The sequence below is a fragment of the Boleophthalmus pectinirostris genome, unplaced genomic scaffold (genome assembly GCF_026225935.1).
Source record: "Boleophthalmus pectinirostris isolate CB_2022bp ecotype Guang Dong unplaced genomic scaffold, ASM2622593v1 HiC_scaffold_6, whole genome shotgun sequence".
Classification (NCBI taxonomy): Eukaryota; Metazoa; Chordata; class Actinopteri; order Gobiiformes; family Gobiidae; genus Boleophthalmus; species Boleophthalmus pectinirostris.
In genome coordinates, this window is record NW_026571447.1 from 2,988,970 (window position 1) to 3,012,409 (window position 23,440).

Consider the following 23,440-nt stretch of genomic DNA (forward strand, 5'->3'; position numbering starts at 1 on the left):
CAGCAACCTTTTTTTTTTCAGTGCACAAACCTTCAAACCAGTGGAAAAACACTGTACACTGAAAAAAAAAGGTTGCTGGATTGGTGTAAAAAACTTATGGAAAGCGGGTGCATGCAATAAAATTATGTTTAGGTTTGAAACTTATTTTGATCCCCTATACACATATTTTTCTCATAACATGAATGTCACTTTTTCATGTTGATGAAATTTGATCAAATCATGCTGAATATGCATATTTATCTTATGTTGCCTTATGGTGAAATGCATAAGTCTGTATAATTTAATTTAATTGATCTAATTCTGTAAAAGAATACAAAAACAGTCGTTAGATTTCCACAGTTCTGTATTGTCTTAAACAGAATCAAACACACAGAGAGCACAGGGACAGAGACACACAGTTTGGAGCTGGACAGTGTGAAGATTTATTCCAGTGAAGAAGCTCTGGTCTCTGCCTGTGGACACAGAATAACACATGATGATCACATTCTGATGATCTACTCTGTTGTACATGTTTAAATACATTTAAAGTACCTATAACGGACCAGAACAGAATCACAAGAACATTAGAAGTGTATCTGCAGAAACAAAACTCACCATGTGCTGCTTTTCTTCCTCTAAACGCAGTAACAGGGAGGGCATCTGGTATAAAGTCTCCTAGTGCCACATCACCCTGTAGAAACACAACAACTGTTTCAAAAGGAAGTTCGTTTTGAAAAATGTGTTTAAAATCATTTTAGTTGAGTTATTTACTTTGTTCATCTGTGCTCTGTGTTTTGTTGGTTCTCAAACATCTTCCTTTTTTCTGAAACATCAGATAGAACATTCATGAACATCCCCTCAGCTCCAGCAGAGCTCTGGACGTCACTCTGTGTTTGTAGACGACTCTGGAACAAACACATTCAAATCTGAGTCCAACTGTCACACTCTTGTAGATGGACAGTCAAAGACAATTTGTCATTACATTAACTCTAATTTCAAATAAAACACCAGAAACATGTTTTAACAATGACGACATTCTAGGCCAGAGAAACATATAAAACCTTTGAAAAGTCTCACCTCCAGATCAGTTCTCATAATCCTCCTGCTCCACACTGTGTGTCTCTGCTCCTGGAACTGTCCTGTGTCCTGTTACATTTGAATTTTCCCTCCAAAAGTTTTGAGGAGGAGAATTCCAGAGGGAGGAGCCTCACCACAGATTATAATAAAGTCATGTTTCCTCAACCTGATTAAAACATGCAGGTTTAACATCGGCCACAATCATGTGACCTTTGTAAGATTTAAACATGCTGGACAGAGAAATGTAAAAAAGTCATGTTATTGTTGTCAAATTAGTTTTTGCAATTTGAGCAACTCCTCTCAGACCATTTTTTCAGTGTATCAACTGAGCTACTGTCACCCACACAATCCACACTCAGCATACAGACAAAACAAGTTTTTAAATGGTCTGAAAACTCAAATGCTACAAAATGAGGTGAGAGTAAGTAACGGAAAAACTGAACACAATTTTATGTGTGAGAGACTTGTTTAACAGCAAAAACCAAACAAATCACACCTGAAAACTGCAAAATAAATCAAGAAATCAATTAAAAACAACAATAAAAAGTAGAATTTACAGAAGTCTCTCAGATTATTTACTGACAATTTATTATTACCAGCCAATCCGACTCTGTCCCAGTGTCACTCCTGTTTGGACTAAAAGATAGTCCTCATTAAGTTTTTGTTTAGTCCTGCGTTAGTTCAGGTTTCATCCTGGGTCAGTCTTGGTTTAACCCTGGTTTAGTCCTGGTTTGGTTCTGGTTTTAGTCCTGCTTTAGTCCTTGTTAAGTTTGTCCTGCTTTAGTTCAGGTTTCATCCTGGTTCAGTCTTGGTTTAGTCCTGGTTTAGTCTTGAATTAGTTCTGGTTTAGTTCTGGTTTAGTCCTTGTTAAGTTTGTGTTTAGTTCTGCTTTAGTTCAGGTTTCGTCCTGGTTTAGTTTTGTCCTGGTTCATTCTTAGTTTTGTTCTGGTTAATCCTGTTTTATTCCTGGTTTAGTCCCCTTGTTTAGTCCTGGTTTAGACCTGGTTTAGTATTTGTTTACTCCTGGTTTAGTTTAGTTCTGGTTCAATCCTAGTTCAGTCCTTGTTTTTTTCTTGTTTAGTCCTGGGTTAGACCTGGTTTAGTTTAGTCCTGGTTCAGTCCTGGTTTAGTCTTGGTGTACTTCTGGTGTAGTCCTGGTGTAGTCCTGCTTTAGTCCTGTTTTAGTCCTGCTTTAGTCCTGGTGTAGTCCTGGTTTAGTCCTGTTTTGGTCCTGATGTAGTCCTGGTTTAGTCCTGTTTTGGTCCTGGTGTAGTCCTGGTTTAGTCCTGCTTTAGTCCTGGTGTAATCCTGGTGTAATCCTGTTTTAGTCCTGCTTTAGTCCTGTTTAAGTCCTGCTTTAGTCCTGGTTTAGTCCTGGTGTAGTCCTGGTGTTGTCCTGCTTTAGTCCTGTTTAAATCCTGCTTTTGTCCTGTTTAAGTCCTGCTTTAGTCCTGATTAAGTCCAGCTTTAGTCCTGGTGTGTAGTCCTGCTTTAGTCCGTTTAAGTCCTGCTGTAGTCCTGGTGTAGTCCTGTTTAAGTCCTGCTTTAGTCCGTTTAAGTCCTGTTAGTCCTGATGTGTAGTCCTGCTTTAGTCCTGCTTTAGTCCTGTTTAAGTCCTGCTTTAGTCCTGTTTTAGTCCTGCTTTAGTCCTGGTGTAGTTCTGTTTTAGTCCTGCTTTAGTCCTGGTGTAGTCCTGTTTAAGTCCTGGTGTAGTTCTGTTTTAGTCCTGCTTTAGTCCTGTTTTAGTCCTGCTTTAGTCCTGGTGTAGTCCTGATGTGTAGTCCTACTTTAGTCCTGTTTTAGTCCTGCTTTAGTCCTGTTTTAGTCATGCTTTAGTCCTGATGTGTAGTCCGTGTAGTCCTACTTTAGTCCTGGTGTAGTTCTGTTTTAGTCCTGCTTTAGTCCTGTTTTAGTCTGCTTTGCTGTTTTAGTCCTGCTTTAGTCCTGTTTTAGTCCTGCTTTAGTCCTGTTTTAGTCCTGCTTTAGTCCTGGTGTAGTTCTGTTTTAGTCCTGCTTTAGTCCTGTGCTTTAGTCCTGGTGTAGTCCTGTTTTATAGTCCTGTAGTCCTGCTTTAGTCCTGGTGTAGTCTTGTTTTAGTCCTGGTGTAGTTCTGTTTTAGTCCTGCTTTAGTCCTGGAGTAGTCCTTTAAAACAATAAATCAATAAAAACTAAAACAATAAAAGTTAGAATTTACACAAGTCTCTCAAATGATTTACAGACATTTTATTATTACCCCCCAGTCCGACTCTATCCCATTTTTAACTTGTGAACATCTCGTCACACTTTCCACATGATATAAAAATAAATATGTTTGAACAACAAAAGTTCTAGAGAAGTGTTACGTAACTCCTCACGTTGACAGGTGGGGGCGGGACTTCCTCTCGGAGATCCCGGAAGTTGTCGTGTTACTTTTCCTCTCCTCCTCCTCTCCTCCTCCTTCAGTCTGCGGCCGAAAAAACAAGAAAAACTACTCTCAACCAACCCGATCCCGGACGAATACTTAGTGGACACTTTTTCGGACGAGGGGATCACGATTTGGTGAAAGAGATTCGGATGTCATCGTGAGAAAATAGCGAAGAAATGCCCGAAAAGCGCAGAGGGAGAAGTGGACACAGGCTGGGTAAGCGAGCAGGTTTTATCGTCTTTTTCTTCTAACTACGGGACATATGTTTAAGCTGCTCTGTTGTAAGTTGAAACCGGGTGAATTTAACGTGTCTTCACTTTATTTTATCCCGTAAAAGTGTGATCTGTCCCGAAGCAGCTACAGGTGAGTGAAATATCGATCCATGCCCGAAAGCGTCACCTCCAATGCCGACGTAACCTCCTCAATGCAAACTCAAACTAACGAGGTGAAACGGGATATTTACGCCTACGACAAATGCAAAATACACAAAGAAACATGTAAAAATCGTATATTTTCCTAGAGAAGTAAGCCTGTCCTTGTATCGCCTCGTGTCATGTTTAATGAACCGCCCGTAACTTTATGGACCAATGACCTTTGCTATTTACCAACAGGAAATCAAACTTTCCGTTACAAGATAGAAACTTCACAAACACGTTAATGATATAGAAAAAAATGTAAAAAGTAAGAAAAAAGTATTAGAGTTAAGAGTGTGCAAAAATATTGAAATATCGACATAAATATCGTTTAAATGTGATGATACAGTATCGATATCGTGGGCTGCTGTATCAATATATCGCCAAGAGTGGAAAAAGTATTTTGTTATAGTGCTACAGTTTTGTTTGTGCAGAGGAAGGAAACTTGTTTACGCAGCACATTTAATATATGAACACACAGTGAGGCTCCAGAGGCAAACACTGTTGTTGTGTCCTTAGGCAAGACACTTCACCCACATTGTCTAGTAAGAAAGTGGTGTGTGTGTGTGTGTGTGTGTTGGTGGTGGTCAGAGGGGCCAGTTGCGCAGATTGGCAGCCTCGCTTCCGTCAGTCTGCTTTGGATATCTTGAAAGGCTCTATATAAATGCAATGATTAATTAATTAAAACAAAATAATGTTCGATGATTAAAATGGGTGTGTTTCATATTCAGTTTGCACCAGAAATGATCAATGATTTAGACATTATTTTTAACTGAATCATATTAAATCGATTTGAAACATTGTTTTGAATCGAAAGCTCAGTGTATTGAGGTGTATCGTACCGTGGCCCCTGTATCGTATTGGCAACTTTTTAACGATACCCAGTAGGGATGGGCATGATTAGTTGATTAATCGATAACTTATCATTAAGAATTTCGTCAATTATGTTCATTTTTAATTGTCAAACCAAATGTAGGTTGCTGTGCATAGTCTAGGGTGACCAAACATCTGTTTTTCTCCGGACATGTCCGTTTTTCACGTTCTGTCCTGGCCGCCCGGGTTTTATTTTATAAAGTGATGCAAATGTCCGGGTTTTCATTACCTTTCATTGGGCCATTAAACTGAGCGGCTGATGTAGCTCTCTGTAACTCAGAAGGAGCGAGCAGACACAAACAGTGGGTCAGTCTGCAACATGCGGAAGTGCAAATGCGCATTTAACGATGATTTGTACAAGAAATTCCCCGCTTTTCGTCCCGAGACTGGGACAAGTGTGAGGCCATGTGCACAGTGTACAAAGCAGGATCATATGTTTCGGTGTCCAGTGTGGGTGCCAGGAACCTCAAAGCTCAGCAGGACACCGAAAAACATTAGGGTCCACCATCAGTTTGTGTTCAAGGAGATATTATTGCTTTGACTGTAATGTTTTGCAGTGTGGCATCAAACTTACCTATTGTGCAGTTATTAAATTACAGGTGTGGTTATTGTCTGAAAATAAGTTAAAGCAGACCTATTCTGTAAAATGGACAGAATAGTTTCCTTCACATTGATTCTAAATTGTATTTAGAGTGATCCGTGCATGCTTAAGCAAACTTTAAACACTTATTTTCAAGATGTCATTTTACAGATTAACTCCTGTCTTCACCGCCACCGGTGCACATCCCCTGTGACGTGCTTACTTTGTTCTCCAACTTTATTTTCTTAATTAGTGATACGCGTAGGAAAGTAGTTTTCTAATGTGGAAGTCAGTAGAAGCTGGTCCTTTTATTAAGTCATTATAGTGTGATTTGTAATCCACTTTTGTCAAAGATATAGCAAACTCAAGCGCAGTATGTGTTCTTTTATTTGTTTCTCCACAATATGACCTGTAACTTGGCTTTGTGTTGTCTCTTGATTGTGTTCGTGGATATAGATACCATGAAACAGCAGTGTTCAGCGTAGCAGTCTTGAATGAGTTTTATCTCATTATAAAAGCTATATTTGCAATTTGCATGTGATTCTGCTGATTGTTCTTATCAAACCACAGACTGATAAAACATGAGCACTTGTTCTGTTGACATGCATTTGGAAAGTCCCTGGATGTGCGCAATAAATCCAAAATCACTTTCATTTTACAGCTCATAGATTAGTGTGATGCAAGAACCTGAGTGAAGACAGGCTGATTTTAGAACATTTCTGATGGACTGCCATAGGCTTGTCAAAAGTCCTAAAACTACCTTTGAAACTAGATCCTCATTTGAGCAGATGTCAGTACTAAAAATGTAGAATAGAACTGACCCTTTCCTGAATGTCTTTAGAATGATCTTGAGCTGTATCAGAACAAGTAGAAGACACATAGACTAGTACACACACATGGACAAGTATGGAACCTACTACACCACTAAGGATTAAGGACATATAAGACACATGGGAATAGAAAAGAAAGTACCATGACTTAATGTTGAAAATCACAGTTTCACATCACATTTTTATTATCACTGTGGTATTGAGTATCTAGTCTATTCCTTAATACTGAAATACATTTTAAAATTTTAGTATTGTGACAACACTAGTAGTAATTGTCTTGTCCAAGTCAAGATAAATTTTTTTAACTCAAAAATTAAATAATTCAAATAATCAAATCAAGAAATCAAATAATGAATTGATAATTAAATATAAAATAAGTAATTAATCTTGTAATAATTGTGGATTTTCTAAACACATTTTTAAACAATAAAGGTTGAAATAAGAAGGCTTCTAAATGGAGCTGAACAATGAGGAAAAAATTATATTAAAAGTTATCAGCTACGTTAACAAATGACCAGAAGACCTATCATTTTAAGTTAAAATTTCAGAAACAGATTTTAAACTGCTGTGTTATCAAAACATTTTAAAGAATCATGCGTTTTAGACATGCTTTTTGGACTTGAACCAACCATGTTATGGATATTAGATAGTTCGTAGCTAGTTAGTCTCTGCGATGTCTTTGAACTAATATTTGAAGTCTATGGCTATGTTCAGACTGCAGGGCTTAACGCTCAATTCCGATTTTTTTGTGAAATCTGAAGTTTTTGCGAGGTCGTTCACATTTCCAATTAAATGCGACTTGTATGTGATCCCCTGTGTGAACATTAAACGGCCCAAAAGTGTCCCGCATGTGCACTGGAGACACGACGTCAACCGCAGTGAGCGTCTCTGTGTTTACAGAAGTTGTCCAAACATGGACGCGAGCATTTAGCACCTGGAGATTTTAAAGTTCCTCTCGTACCGGAGCCAGAACATGAACAACTTACTTGTTTTAAAGAGGAGATTGAGAAGGAGAAGGACGAGGTTTTTGGTCGTGGTGTTTTGTGGTTCAGTCCGTTGAAAGGAACGTGTGGATGTGGAGACGGAGCCAAGAGTGGTGAGTGGTGATGTGCTTCACTTCAGTGACACGGAGATCATTAACAATTTTCACCTACATCAGCGCAGAATAGTGACGTTTGTGGCTTGTTGATAATGTGTAGGTGGATGAATGCGCTTTGGCCATTCAGACTGAAGTCACATGTCACAAGATCAGATATGTATTGGTTTCAGGAGCACATATCCAAGTGGCCTGGGTCGCATTTGAAAAAATCGGATCTGTCATTAAAAGATCGGATACAGGTCACATAGAAGCCAAAAAATCGGATTTGGGTCACTTGAGGCTGCAGTCTGAACGCAGCCTATGAGGAAAATGTGAGTGGAATTTTACTTCCGGAACAGGAGCTGACTTCGAAGTGTGTGAATATTTACAAAACAGGTATATTACTGACGAAAATCCAAAATAGTTTAGTATTTATTAGTAATGTCATTGTCTGTTTTCATAAGGTCTTTTTGTATGTGTTTTAGAGTATCTGTCGTTCAGATAATGATTATGTTTTTTATAATTTCTGTAGTTGGCTAGTGACAATAAAATAAAAAAAAAAACAAGGAATCAAGGTCCATTTGAGCCACCCTTACTTGTTGACACTGGACAGTTTCACCACAACTCTTGTTTTGAAGGGAGAATTTTTGTTTGAATGGAAAAAGCAGAAGTAAAACTGGATATCTCCTGTGTGTCAGAGGAGGGGGAGGGGGCTGTAATGATCACTACATTTACATAAAACCAGTAGAAGGACAAAGTACAAAAGAGAACTGTTTTGTTGTCATGATACTGAAACTAGAAACTTAATTTCTAATACTGAGGAATACACTCAATACTGATACTGACACCATCACATTCTGTTTTCTTTAGAAAGCAGTGGGTGTGTACCGGTGGTGGGTAAAACAGGAGTTGATCAGCAAAATGGCTTCTTGAAAATAAACAATTAAATATGACTTAAACATGCATGAATCACTCCAAATACAACTTCAGGTGAGAAATGGCGTGGGGTTAAGAACTCTGAAAAGTTGATTTTGCAATGTAGTCCTGCTTTAAAGGGCCTAATCTATTGTATAAGCAGCTCTTGCATGCTGTGCACATCTAATTATAAAGCGTTTTATTGTTTAAGAATCAGGAAAAGGATTAGAATGCACATGGTAAGTGGGAAATAACTCCACTGCAAACCATTTAAAATGTAGTTTTCATGTGTTTTTCACATTTTTAATCAGTGTCGGGGAGTAACAGATTACATGTACTGGAGTTACGTAATCAGAGTACAAATTGTGAGTAACTGTATTCATTTACAGTTACTGTTTTAGTGAGTGGTAATTGGATTACAATAAATGGATTACATGGTGGTATTTTCCTGTTTTCACATTTTGGGCTATATCCCATTTATTTTTCTTTTTTATTTCTGTAATTCCACTCATTGCTGGAAAGCCACACAGAACACACGCAATAAGAGCGATGTAAACGTCGTGGACGAGGTCGAAGAGCCAGTAGAACAGAGTCAGCAGGGCACGGGCAAAAACGCATTTGTGTCTTGGAAATTCAGACATCACTTTGTATTTAAAGAAGAGAGGGATGGGTGTTTGGTAGGCGTGGTACACGTGGGTACGCCGACCACCCACTTCTCCTGACATGAGATATAAAAAATAACAAATATCAAATCGCCTACAAGTTTAATGCTAAACCGGAGCTATTGGCAATGATGAAAACAACCTACATCCACTCATGATATCTGCACTACTGTGCTATAGTGACCTGACACATGAGGGGACACGCACACAAACGCACACAAACGCACACAAACACACCTAAACACACACAAACACACCTAAACACACACAAACACACCTAAACACACCTAAACACACCAAACACACAAACACACACAAACACACACAAACACACACAAACACACACAAACACACACACACCTAAACACACCTAAACACACCTAAACACACCTAAACACACCTAAACACACCTAAACACAAACAAACACACAAACACACACAAACACACACAAACAACACACACAAACACACACAAACACACACAAACACACACAAACACACACAAACACACACAAACACACACAAACACACACAAACACACACACACAAACACACACAAACACACCTTCATCATCTTCATCAACCTGAGAACGAACTGACCACGTCTCCTTCCGTACTGCGCGGACACCACTGTGCTCCCGTGCGCCTCTAAACCAGGACTAAAACCAGGACTAAAACCAGGACTAAAACCAGGACTAAAACCAGGACTAAAACCAGGACTAAAACCAGGACTAAACCAGGACTAAACCAGGACTAAACCAGGACTAAACCAGGACTAAACCAGGACTAAACCAGGACTAAACCATCTGACACTAACAGTAGGTGGACATAATTTAAGGCAGCAGTGATCTCATATAAAAATCATTTCTCTATCAATAATATTTTTTTAATATGGTTAAGGAAAGACTGGCCTTTTATTTTCTTTTAGCAGACAAAACATCTGATATTAAGATATCCTCGTCTTCTCTACAGAAAACAAAAGTCTGTTCATGGAGACTTGGGCTCAACAGACAATTTGAAGAAAACAAACATGAATTTTCAGGATGTGGTTGATACATTCATGTAGTTTTAAAAAGCATGACAATATCAAGTAATCCAAAGTATTCAGATTACGTTACTCACTTTAAGTAATTTAATGGATTACGGTACAGACTACATTTTGGGGTATGTAATCTGTCATTTGTAGGGGAAAACATTTTAAAAGTTTTTAATACATAAAAAATCAGATACACGTCTCTATTCAGCCATATCTATCTTTGTCTGTCCATCTGTCATTAATCTGAAAATCCGTTAATCTGTGTTTTGTCTTTTTGTGTTTCCAGACTCAAATGCAGTTTTCAGTTTGAGGAGCGGCCATCTTTAATCCAAAATGATCCCTGTCTTCTACACGTCTCCTCCTCCTCCTGTCGCTGCTCCTCTTTGTCTGCTAATATCCAAATAACCTAGATCTTTCCTGGACACCTGCCTGACCTGTTCATATCATGCTTCTATGACACACGGCCCCTCCCATATCCCGCTCCTTTTTTCCTCAAGCAACATATCGTTTTCCATCCAAACATCCTCCATCCTTTATTTTCAGTTTTGGTGTCACGTATCAGACAACACCCAGGAATTCCTTAGTAAATTATATACGTAGATTTATACATTAGAATTTTCATAAAATTATCTTAGCACAGGAAATGGACTACAGTATATGATAATTACACATTTTGGCAAAGCATTAGTCAAGGACTCAACCAGGACTCTAAAGGTTCTAAAGAGTTTTTTAAGCACACAATTGAAGCACTCTCACACGATAGTTAATACGTGGTTATTAATATCGACTTTCTGCAAAAATGGGTCCTGTTTAGTCAGTTAAAGTCATTTTTTAGTGCAAACCCCCAACACTAAATGCCTATAATCTTAACGTCGCCATTGGAGAACCTGCCTGTGCCCCGCCCGCCCCTCCCCTCCCTGTGCCATGATCCGAAAGCGCTCCATGATCCTGTTTGGGACGTTCCTCTTCGTCTCCTGGAACGCCGTGCTGGTGCTGCTGCTCTGGAATCGGGACCCGGTGCCGCAGATTGAGAACGTGCAGCCGAACGAGGACGTACCCGCCAACGATGTCATCCAAGACGTACTCAAGATGGCCGACGCTTTCGAGGCCGAGCTGGAGAGACAGAAGGACATCCTCCTCCAAATCAAAGACCAAAAACTGGTAAAGCACTCTCACTCACAGCAACAAGATTCAGATTTAGATTAAAGGGGAGTTACTTTTAAATTTGTAATCTTTTAATTAAATTGTACTTCTTGGTAGGGTTGTCAAAAATATCAAAAATCTGATACTAACTGATGCTAAATTAGTATCATTTAGTATCATTTACTCTTTTAAGCAGAAAAAGTTACCTAACTGGATAAAATATGACCTTTCCTGAACAGTTTCATTTTGAGTTCAATCAGATGTGGTGTAATAAACAAAAATATTTAGTATTTAAAATTACATTCTGTCTAAAAATGATCTTTTTAAAATGATCATTTGAGGATCAAAATTGATATTGAGTATCAAATCTATTCTTCAGTATCGAAATAGAGTATTTTGTATTTTTGTTTTGTGACAGCACTACTTCCTGGAGCTTCAGGACACCTTTCTTTTAGACCAACTTGAGTAATATATTGTACAGTGTAAGAGTACTTTTACTTAAGTTTAGTTACTCTCTGTGAGTAAGTCTTCAAAGAGAGATTGATCGATATTTTGATTAGCTGATATATTGAGAAGATATTTGCACTTTTTAGAGCAGTGTCTATTGGCTTTAAATATTCAGCACAGGATGATCTTTAGTTTTAGCTGACCTGCTGCGCAAAGAAAATGCATAAAGTTTAATTTGAACATTTAAATGCAAAGAGACAACAGCTGAAAATGTAACTCCACCGTTCTCCTTTATGTTTGTGCTAAAAAAAAAGGTTCTGGGTGAGTTTGTAGTCAGTTGAAATTTGGGCAAAATAATCCAAATTGGCCCTACATAATGGCCCAAAAATATCTCTTACCTTCCATCAGTTTGTCTAGATTCTAAACAATCTGGATCCACAGCTGCCATGTTCCGACAGTTACTCTTTAACTTACTCTTACTTAGTAGTAAGTAGTAGTCATTTCCCCAAATACTTTTTACTGAGACACAGATGGACGAATCTCTTATACAAAACACATGTTAGTTTGTCAAAGCAAAATCCATCTGTAAGGTTTACTAAACAAAAGTAAGCCCTTGATTACAGTGTGGTCGTGCTGTGAAAGCAGATGGTGGGAATCATTCTCATCACTGAGACTTTTGACAAGTGCAAACATGTCTGTGGTGTTGACAGAAAAACGGTCACAACACATCGTTTTAAACACGAGCATACATAATTACATGAATAAATAGGTGTGGTTCAGGGGACAGGTATGTGAAACCGTTACTGCTGTCACATGAGTCTAATTTGAAGCAACTTGTGATCAGAAATAAGCATGGGGCTTTAATTGACCAATCCTACAAGTTTGACTGTTTTTAAATCTTATTTGCATGTGCCCAGAATTGTAAGAAGATGCAAATGAACTCGTAGTTAACTAATAGTAAATTTACTGTCCCCAGCTCAGTCTAACACTACAGGGATGTAGAATGGGAGGGCATCTGGCACACAGGGATATAGATCGAGAATGGGAGGGCGTCTGTTCTGACACACAGGGATTTCCATTGCTTTCACAATGATGAAAAATGAAAATTAACAATTTAAAATCAAATATTTCATCTTTTAAATGGTGCCAATATTGTTGACAATAAGCAAGAAGCTGAAACCAGTGAATATGAGGATGGGAGGGCTGTGTGGCCCTGTGTGTCAGATACACACAGGGATACGGGAGGATGACAGGGCATCTGACACACCGGCTCACAGATTTCTCCTCTTCAGCATCAGTTGTTCCCGCGGAGATCGTCTAACCACACCCGCCTGGCTCCTCCCACTGCTGCTGCGGTGATCCCTGTCCTGGTGATGGCGTGTAACCGCGTCACCGTGCGCCGCTGTCTGGACAAGCTGCTGCAGTACCGGCCCTCGGAGACGCTCTACCCCATCATCGTCTCACAGGTCTCACAAAAACTACAGTTTACCTCCGGAGTATTTTGGGCTATTTTACTTTTGTGGGATATTATCTGCAAACAAATCACCATGTTACTAATAATTTTTTTTTTGAAAATGCTATTGATCCTCCACTTTGTAGTCACATCATGCCTATGTGCGAGACACTTTTGAAGAGCACTAAATCAACTCACCTGTTGTAGTTTCAACTAAACCTGCTCTAGTCAGATTGTGTTAAAATAAAGCTCAGTGTAATGGGTACTTTTCTGCAGCTAAGTGTAAGGAGGCTTATAAAAGGAGGGTTAAGAGGTAATAAAGAAACAACTTTATAACATGGAAGAAAGCTCCAAAAAGTATTAACATAATATGCCCTTTTTAAATATTGAAGATGCATTGTTATTTGTTTGTAGTACCCTTATTAATCCAGTGTTGATTACTGAAGCATTATGTATTAAGTATTCATCAGTGTCATATTTTTGCTGACTAAAACAAAGTTAAAAGTATTCTAGACTTTATACCAGTAGGTAGAAGATGTGAAACCTGTTCCCCCACTCCTCAGCTGCCCCCCCTCCTCTGTCTTCTCCTGTCATTAGCCTTTGTTCACACTCTCTTGTGCTCTCTGTTCTTCTGTCAGACCTAAGCAGACACACTGTGAGAGTGCACTGCAGTAGTGTAGATAGTATCTAGTGGTGACGATAAGTGAAAAAGCCACAGGGCTGGGTCAGCCAGGCTAATGGTGGATAGGAACTAAAAGTACTAATGTTTGTGTCTAATTACAAAACCTCAGCAACAAGTTTCCACATTTTAATCCCAGTGCCCCAAACCAAACCATAAACCAATGTCCAACACGTCTATATGTCTCATCAAGCATTCACATAAACTTTACTGTCCACCATAGTGGAAGTGTGTCTTTGGTTCACCATCACATGAACACAACAATCAATCATTTAATCAAGCTATTAAATAAAGCTAGTAAATAAATAAGTTAAAATTTTAAAAGAAGGAAGCTATGACATACAACTGATCAGGGATACATAAAAAATCAGGTTGACAAACTATTACAAATGTTCTCAACAAAATTAGATTTGTATCAATTAAAACAAAAAATAATGAGTTGACTGGATCTTGACTAAAACTTTTTAATTAGTCTAAAAACCTTCAACTGTCTTGTCTGAATGACCCCTGCCTCTCAGGACTGCGGCCACCAGGACACTGCAGCTGTGATCCAGAGCTATGGGGATAAAGTGACCCACCTGAAGCAGCCCGACCTCGGGGACCTGCCTGTGCGACCGGAGCATAAGAAGTTCCAGGGATATTACAAGATCTCCAGACACTACCGCTGGGCCCTCAACCAAGTGTTCAGGACCCTGGGGCACACGGCTGTGGTCATAGTGGAGGACGATCTGGAGGTCAGACAAACACAACACAAGACAAGACAACACAACACAATACAAGTTTTCTGTGATTTGGTTAAAATGACATGAAAAATATCTATTGTCAAGATACACACAGGGATACATTTCTCTTTTTCCACATTGAAGCTGAAGTGAAGTCTTTGGTTTTGGAGACCTCTAATGGTAATAGTGACATTGTGTTCCAGAGGCCACTGGGTCTGCAGAAAAACTGATCCAACTTCATACTGAAGGAACTGTCTGTCTATCTATCTATCTATCTATCTATCTTTTTTTTTTTTTTTTTTTAGGTTTTTAAATTCCATAAATTTGGCTCAGCCCCAGATATGACTTAAACATGCACAAATCAAATAGAGCTTTTACATAGAACTATTTAATGTTGATTTATTCTTAATTACAAAAACTTTAGACATGATGCCAAATTGTTTATGTTATAATTTGGTGTTTTAGTTCAAGACAATTATCCAATCAGAAAACAGAATGAGCCTCACACGAGTCTCTCATTTGGGTTGCCAGTTTCCATGCTGAAATCCAGTTGGTTTAACCTGAAAATGTCTCTGATCTGAATATTCTGAACTGAAAGAGTGCAGGATACAGTTGCTTTAAATACATACTATTTCGATGATTAGCTCATGTGATGTCTTTACAAAGCCATATGGAATATATTTTGAATTAAATGACAGAAATGCATAGATTTTATGATCTAAGATGTCGCTGTATCTGTCTGACTTGCTGTCTTTAAGTTTTAGATACAGTGCATGTTTAACACTTTTATTCTGTCTTGTGCGTGTCTGTCCACCAGGTGGCTCCAGACTTCTTCGAGTACTTCCGTGCACTCCACCCGTTGCTCCGGTCTGACCCCAGCCTGTGGTGCGTCTCTGCCTGGAACGATAACGGGCGCGAGGGTTTCGTGGACCCGGGGAAGTCCAGCCTGCTCTACCGCACAGACTTCTTCCCCGGTCTGGGCTGGATGTTGGTGAAGGAGCTGTGGGACGAGCTCGAGCCGAAATGGCCGACGGCGTTTTGGGACGACTGGATGCGCCAACCGGAACAACGCAAAGACCGCGCCTGCATCCGCCCCGAAATCTCACGGACCATAACATTCGGACGTCAGGGAGTTAGCCTGGGACAGTTTTTTGACAAATACTTAAAATTCATCAAACTCAACTCTGAATTTGTGCCTTTTACGAAGCTAGACCTGAGTTACTTGAAAGAGGAGACGTATCGAGTAAATTTTGAGAAGGAGGTGTACAGCGCTCCTCTTGTTTCTTATGAGGACGTGAAGCAGGGCAAACTAAACGGACCTGGCCCGTTTAGGCTGCAGTACTCAAGCAAAGACAGTTTCAAAATCATGGCCAAAAACCTGGGAGTCATGGAGGACCTTAAGTCTGGTGTGCCCAGAGCCGGGTACAGGGGCGTGGTCAGCTTCATTTCCAGAGGCCAGAGAATTTATTTAGCACCACCTCCTGGATGGACTCAGTACGACCCCACGTGGAGCTGAGCAGTCCATTTACAGCCTTAGTAAAGGTCCTCTATTAGACTAAAATGACTCTTTTGAGCTTTAAGCCATGTTAGAATGTGGTTTCCTCCTCAAAAGCAGACCTGGAGTTGTTTTGTTTCATTCATGTTTGAGTAATCCTTTTGTAACAAGTCTGTGTACATCTCCAAAGCTTAAAATGAGCTGTTCCACCTTGTGATGTCATGTAGTGGTAGTTTTGAAGCTCCTTTTATTTTTAGTTCACTAACAATTCTAACTTATACAAATGATTCTAGTGAAGGTGCACAGAGTTTAAAAGCACAGCGGAGCACTTTCTGTAAGACATCACAAGTGCGGAACATTTGACAGAAGAACTCGGCCTAAATCTGCAGAGGTTGTGTGTGTGGTAAATGTGCGAATGAAACAAAACAAAACACAACTCCAGGTGTGTTTGTGATGAGGAAACAATATTCTAACAAAGATCAGAAAATGGAGTAAAATGGGCCCTTTATGTGAAAGAGGCGGAGCAGACCAAAGAAGGACTCGAGACGCGAGAAACAGTAAAGTGTTTCTTTGCAACAGCGAAGTCAGGACATTATTGTTATGGATCGATAGCTTCTTTTTAAGATGTACTTTATTGCGGGGTTGTTCCGATACCAACGCGGGCATCGGCTTAAGCTTTGATACTGCAGTTTTGAGTTAATCATATTGGGGAAAAATATTGATGTTTTTTTTTTTCAGAGACACGTTGCAACTGGATTTGCGCTGTACTGTTTAATACTATGATTCTGCGCAAAGTTCACATTTTAAACACATCCAGGAGAATTGACAAAAAGATCTAAACTACAGGGTTAGCAATTTTAAACGAGACATCTCTCTAAAACAAGAGATTTTATTTTTTGTGGAGGAAATGATGCTACCGTATTTTCCGCACTATTAGGCGCTCTGGATTATAAGTCATTAAATGGTCTATTTTTGAACTTTTTTCACAAATAAACCGCATGGGACTTTAAAGGAAACCCAGCAGTTGGATGGGTGAGTGGGACTTTGTTTGTGGCGTTCACGGTGACTCTGGGCTTTGTTCAGTTGTGGCGTGTAGGGAGGGTGCTGTCTGGGAACGCTTAATTGTCGGCGTGTTCAGTTGTGTCTAGAAGTGGCACATTGGACTCGCTTTTTCGGTTTGTTCCTCGTCGGCGTGGAGTGATGAGTGTGTCTGTGGGTGTTTTTCGATGCACGGTCGCTGTCTGCTCCGTGTGTGTTGCGTGCGCTGTGGGTGGTGCGGCTTTGTAGTTTACTGAAGTCGTGCTGGGACACCCGAGTGGATTTGTGTACAGGGCGCTCTGGATTGTGGCGCGTGGTCGGTTTTTGATGGTGTTGGAGGCTTAAGAGCGTGTCTAATAGCCCGGAAAATACGGTACTTCAAAATGCAAAATCCAAAATAAACCTGGCATCGGAACAACCCTACTTTTTTTTTTTTTATTATTTGTCCTCTTCATTTGACCAATCCTCCAACGTCTCTTGGGTCAAATGCAGGGACAGCCGTGTGTTGCATCTCCAGAAGTTGGTCTAGTCTCGGTCAGGACTACCCTACTGGATGATAAGAATATTGTGCGTGTTTTCATTCGATGGAAACACCTTGAAAACTTTGAAAAATCCACCCAGACACGGGGAGAACGCGCTAACTCAGTCCTGGGATCCGAACCCGGGACCTTCTTGCTACGAGGCAGGAACGCTAACCACTCAACCGCCGTGCTGATCCATATTCTTAACAATGTATTTTTTTAATGTAGTAATTCCTCTGACGTTAAACCACGAAAACGCAGTGCCAACGTGAGATCAGACGTGATTTCAGTTCATTCATCGAAGAGTGAAAAAGTCCAAACGTGTAGTGGACTTTTGCGTCTCGGGAGAACAGAATGTCCATTTTAGTTACTTGTTAAATGCAGAAGATCACTTTATAATTAGTTTTTCAGAATCCATTTTGTGCCTTTTATTAACATTGAGTCCACGTCACATGAGTGCAAGACCGACCAAAACTAGGACGCCACTTTGTCGACTTTTAAGCCTGAAAGGAAAAACAGACTGTTAGACATGACCAGTCAAAAGTTTGGACACGCCCTCTTAATGTTTCTTTTCTTTGTTTGCTATTAGGGATGGGAAAGGACACAATTTCCACAAGATGAGACGAGACGAGGGAGGTCTGTGTAACATTCGTTCTTTTGAATTTCAATGAAGAATGAAAATCAGTAAAATGGGAAAGCGGTTTTATTTTATGTTTCCGTCTTAGTGTTTAAAAAAAAAAAGGTATATTTCAAATGACACCAATCAAAAAGCTCTCGGTGTTCATTTTAATGTTGACATTTTATTCTCTCTGGTTTATTTGCCCTGGAAGTTCTGCCACGTGTGAATTCAGTGTGTCAACTGAACGAAGGAGAGATTATCCCTCCTACTTGTTTCTTGTCATGGAGTTCAACAATAACTTCCTAAGACGCAAAAGTAAACACGTCGCTATTAAAGAAGAGGACGTGTTTGTCTTCAAAATTGCAACGATTTTTTAGGTAAGTCCTTCTAGCAGCAGAACTTCCGAGGCAAATAAACCAGAGAGAATAAAGTAAATCAAAATTGAAATAGGCTCAATTACTGTTTTTTGATTGGTGTTATTTGAAATACATTTTAAATTAAATATTGGAAATAGTTTTTTTTTACACTAAAACAGAATAATGAAATAACAAACTGTTTTCCCATTTTATTGTTTTTCATTCTTAATTGAAATTCAAAAGAACAAATGGTACACAGACCAAGATATGAGATTTTAACATAATTCTTAATATATAAATTTCACAATTCACTTTCCAGTTTTGGCCTCACAATTTTTATTTTTTCGATTTCATATTTTTGTTACCATTCTAGTCCATGTTTTGGAACCGTAAAAGGTGTAGCTCTCCAATACTTAACCCGTTTTTGTCCAATCCAGACATAAACATTTGGAAAAAAATCTCAGATCATTTTTCTCACGCTTGCACGATCTTGTGGTACTTTTGTCTCGCGGGATCTTGTGGCACAAGATCTTGTCCCATCCCTATTTACTACGTTACATTTTAGATACTGAAGACATCAAATATATGAAGCACAAGATAAATAGAACTGTGTTTTAAAGAAAGAGTGAATTAACTAAATCAAATATTTTTTATGCTTTACTTTCAAATCCTCACGGTGTCCACCCTTTGCTTTGTTGACAGCACTGCCAATCCTTCGCCTTTTTATTTTCAGTTTATTTTAGTATTGTCTTGGTTTAATACACTCCATTCATACTTTTGATGCTTCAGTAAGAATCTACAATGTAAGTAACTATGAAAATGAAAACGGAACATTAACGAATCAGTGTGTCCAAATGTTTCGACTGGTAATGTACGTATACGCTCATTTACAAAACTTTTGACAGTTTAAAAGATTAAAACTGCAAATGAGTTTACATCACCAAAATCCCTTAGATCTGCCATGACAAATTGAAACATCAGGTTAAAACAAACAAAAAAACATTGTAATTTTAATGAAAAGCTCAAAGTTAATGAAGCTCAGTGCCAAATAGTGAAAGTTAGAATAATTAAAGTGTATTAATGATTTCAAAAGCCTGATATAATGCTGGGACATTACCAGATACACAAGAATTTAAGTGCCTTGCAGGATGACACCATACAGCTTACTACCATTTAACTTGGTTTTGATATTTTCTTATTAAAAACGCTATATTAGTGGTTTAAAGGGTGGATCACGGTAGTAATAATAATAAAGTAATTACTTAGATGTAATTAGTTGTTGTAATTTTAAAACTGGAAATTTAATAATCAAAGCCTGAATGAAGAATAATATTGTTTAAATGTGTCAATGCTGGAAATGTAGTGTGTTCAAATGGTTCTCAGGTCTTTTTTCATGTTCCAAATAGAAAACTATCTATGTCGAACTAAGGGTGCGTTTACAATGGCAACACAATGTATACAATTTGGACTAAACTGTGACTAAACCTGGACTTTAAAGGAGCTGTACCTGATTTTTATGGTTTAAAATAAAGCGTGAAAAAGCAGAAGAAGCAGAATTAGTTTTGCAGTGTTATTCCAAAGTTATTCCTCACTTACCTCATGCATTCAGAGCACATTTATTAGTCACCATGATGAGTTTATAAGAGAGCGAGACCGGAATGGAGATTGTTTTTTTTGTTGTCATGGTAAAGCTAGCAACAACAAGCAGTATCTGACAATAAACGGTTTATATTTAGATGCTGACAGTACACAGAGGAACACACTTCAATCCACGGGGAAAAGTCGGGTACAGGGCCTTTCATTCTGGTCTAGACTAGGACTAAACCAGGTCAACACCACGACTAAACCACGATCGAACCAGGACTAGTGTGAACCACCCTTCGTCTGTATGGCCTGAACAGTTTGTGAGAGAAAACTGCTGTACATTCAGATTTCTATTTTTATACAAAGTGTAAAAGTGCACATGGCATCATCGACATGTTCAACGCAATGAGCTGACTATAAGCCACTTTTCTGCGCACGCCTGTGGTCTTGTATGTGTGTGTGTATGTTTGCGTGTGTGTGTGTGTGTGGTAAGAGCTGGAGGAGGTGACTGGGGAGAGGGAGGTCGATACATCCCTCCCATAGACTGCCTATGTAAATGTAACTCTCTCTGTAACTGCTGCTGTGAACCTCATCATTTTGGTCTTAAAATGTTCGTATTAACCCACTCTACGTGATCCTGGGGTTTTTATTTTGCTATTTATCTGTAAAAAAAATTGCCCCATATTCTCCCCTATAACAGCAGGCCTCAATGAGCTTCATTTGACTGGAGCTGGACGCTATGGATGACGTCACACTCCCTTAGTCCAATTCTGTATACAGTCTATGGTCCCTCCTCACACTGCTGGATTAAAGTGCATATGACAGGTTAGAGTCAGACTATGTATTCCATAAAGGATATGCAAATATAAACTCAAAATTTTGCTTCGATAACAGTTTTGATGAAGTTTAAATTGTATCTAATTGTAGTTATAATTAGACCAATACAAATAAATGACAACACCATATTTTTTTAAGTAAAGGTGCATAAATTGTCCCTGCGTTTTGGATAGAATTGATGTATAAATATGATTCGTTTTTACCACAGGTACTGTCCGACCAAACTAATATTTCGAAAAACATGAAAATCTGTCGTATGCACTTTAAAGGTCCTATATTATGCATTTATGTTAGTTTTAATGTTTTCTGATCTCAAACATACCTGGAGTGGTGTTTTGTTTCTTTTTTTTTTTTTTTTTTTTTGGTTCACCCCACCTCATGACATCATCAGGTAGTACTCCAGAAGTGCTCCTCCACATTCATGTACTTTCAGCAGACTCATGCTGACTTTAAATGACCTTTACCACACAGTTCATAAACTTTGACGATACAAAATCCTGCACCCTAAATACGTATTTCCTTCACACAATCATTCATTATTCTCTTATATTTTCATTATTTTAAGTTACAACATGAAACAACTTGGTGTGAGTTCTCCAACTGCCTGAATAATGCATAATATAGAGCCTTTTAATAATGGTACTGCTTCTTTCAAGTACATGTTGGGCAATTCATATTGTTTTCAAGTGTGGAATCCATCATTTTGAATCTTATCATTTTTTGCTGATTCATTTATTCATTTACAAAAGACCTGACAGTGCTTGAAAGAGGGTCATTGCTAGAGGAGGTGTCTGGGGAGTGGGAAGTCTTTGTGAACTGGATGGATGTTTGATGACCACAGAAGAAGTCCACTCTTGATTCTTGTTTTGCTTTCTGTAAATCGAAGCTTCCAGGTTTAATTTGAAATCGTGTGTAAAAAGTATTGCACATTACAACATTTGTGTTCCTATATTTTTGAAATAAACACACAATGTTATCCTTACGTGTCTAATAGTTTTTGTTCTTGGAGGGCCTTGCTCTGTTTGCTACCCTGATTGCAACAAAATTATATTAAGCAGTTGTTTTTATTTCAATGAAACATGAAGAGTACATTTTAACAATATCACTTTTTAATTTGGTCCATTTTGGTCCTATTCTTGTTCAGTATACACTATAGTATACAGTATAATACTTGTCTCCATGGAGATGCTTTACTAGACTGCTCCACGTTAAAAGTATTTCCATGGAGATAAGCAGATGATATCACTAGGCCAAGGTACAGGTCAGATCTGAGGAGAGGTGAGCCCACTCACAGTAAGAATATATGCATAATTTAGCACTGAAACCCTACAACTAAAAAAAGATGGATTATTTTTATGCTGTGCAGTGGAACAACTCAGGCAACCCTTATCTCCATGTAGAAAAGCAAGAAACATACCCACCCACCTCCTTTAAAACTTTATTGATCCACAAGGAAAATCATACAACATCTTAAACGACTACTATCTGAAAGCACTAGTAACTAGAACTCTAATAATTCTAATAAAATAAGCACATATTAAGAAAAATAGTACTGTAAGGTAAAATTAAAGATTTTTTTTTTTTTCAGTCGCAGGTATATTCTGACATTATTCCACAGACAGTCATATTTAACATACACAGACCAAAAAGGTGTAGGCTGAAGCTTGAGTTTATTACGCCAACCCTTGAGTCCTTTGTCATAGCATCATCTTGACACCAGTTCAAGAGGAAACAAACAAATCAGTAACAGTACAACAAAATGCTACAGCACAAACTAAGTATCATAATTCATGTATCTGTCCAGAGTTAATAAACATTTAAACTTATTTTTAAAATGGAAAAAAGCGGTTTTAAATATTCAACTCACACATTGCACCAGACTATAAAGGGACAGATAATACTCCCTATATCTGTACAACAACTCACCCACTGCACCAGACTAGAGGGACAGGGGAGCTCATTCTCCAACACACTCCTGCAGCTCTTAAACAGTGAGGTACAGGACTACATTCTTACTATAATGCTCCCTACAACTGTACAACTCACCCTTATGTAACACATAATACTCCCTACAACTGTACAACAACTCACCCTTACGCAACAGATAATACTCCCTACAACTTGTACAACAACTCACCTTTATGTAACGCACAATACTCCCTACAACTGTACAGCTCACCCTTATGTAACAGATAATACTCCCTATAACTGTACAACAACTCACCCTCATGTAACAGATAATACTCCCTACAACTGAACAACAACTCACTCTTATGTAACATAATACTTCCTACAACTGTACAATAACTCACCCTTATGTAACAGATAATACACCCTACAACTGTACAACAACCACCCTTATGTAACAGATAATACTCCCTACAACTGCACAACAACTCACCCTTATGTAACAGATAATACTCCCTACAACTTGTACAACAAGTAATTTTATATTTTATTACTTATTTTTCTATTTTATTTTGACTTGTTCATATACATTTATTATTTGACACCTGCCTCTTGCTCTTTTTGCTACTTATTTAGAATATATTATTACCATTTATATATTTTACTCTTTGTTATTATATTATATTGTGACGTGTGAGCTACTCTGTCCAAATCATTTCCCTTGTGGATCAATAAAGTTTGTCTAAGTCTAAGTCAATGAATACAAATACATAACTCAATATTTTGTGTAA

At 38.5% G+C, this 23,440-nt stretch overlaps 1 protein-coding gene and 1 long non-coding RNA gene across 2 annotated transcripts; one reads left to right on the plus strand and one right to left on the minus strand.

Moving 5' to 3' along the window:
* Window positions 1-393: 393 nt before the first annotated feature.
* Window positions 394-782, minus strand: LOC129411706 (uncharacterized). The gene is made up of 3 exons (XR_008633418.1): window positions 751-782; window positions 595-670; window positions 394-448 (listed from the first exon to the last, which is right to left on the minus strand). It is a non-coding gene; the product is annotated as an uncharacterized LOC129411706 (long non-coding RNA).
* Window positions 783-3,444: 2,662 nt separating this feature from the next.
* Window positions 3,445-21,723, plus strand: mgat1a (alpha-1,3-mannosyl-glycoprotein 2-beta-N-acetylglucosaminyltransferase a). The gene is made up of 5 exons (XM_020933473.2): window positions 3,445-3,676; window positions 10,134-11,008; window positions 12,730-12,903; window positions 14,088-14,303; window positions 15,109-21,723. The coding sequence occupies exons 2-5, from the start codon at window positions 10,772-10,774 to the stop codon at window positions 15,805-15,807; spliced, it is 1,326 nt and encodes a 441-aa protein (XP_020789132.2). The 5' UTR covers window positions 3,445-3,676; window positions 10,134-10,771; the 3' UTR covers window positions 15,808-21,723.
* The last annotated feature ends 1,717 nt before the right edge of the window (window positions 21,724-23,440 follow it).

Bases quoted from the DNA above. Each gene is read 5' to 3' on its own strand.
- mgat1a (XM_020933473.2), top strand. From the start codon at position 10,772: ATGATCCGAAAGCGCTCCATGATCCTGTTTGGGACGTTCCTCTTCGTC. The intron at 11,009-12,729 runs GTAAAGCACTCT...TCTCCTCTTCAG, and splicing joins AAATCAAAGACCAAAAACTG to CATCAGTTGTTCCCGCGGAG. The intron at 14,304-15,108 runs GTCAGACAAACA...TCTGTCCACCAG, and splicing joins TAGTGGAGGACGATCTGGAG to GTGGCTCCAGACTTCTTCGA.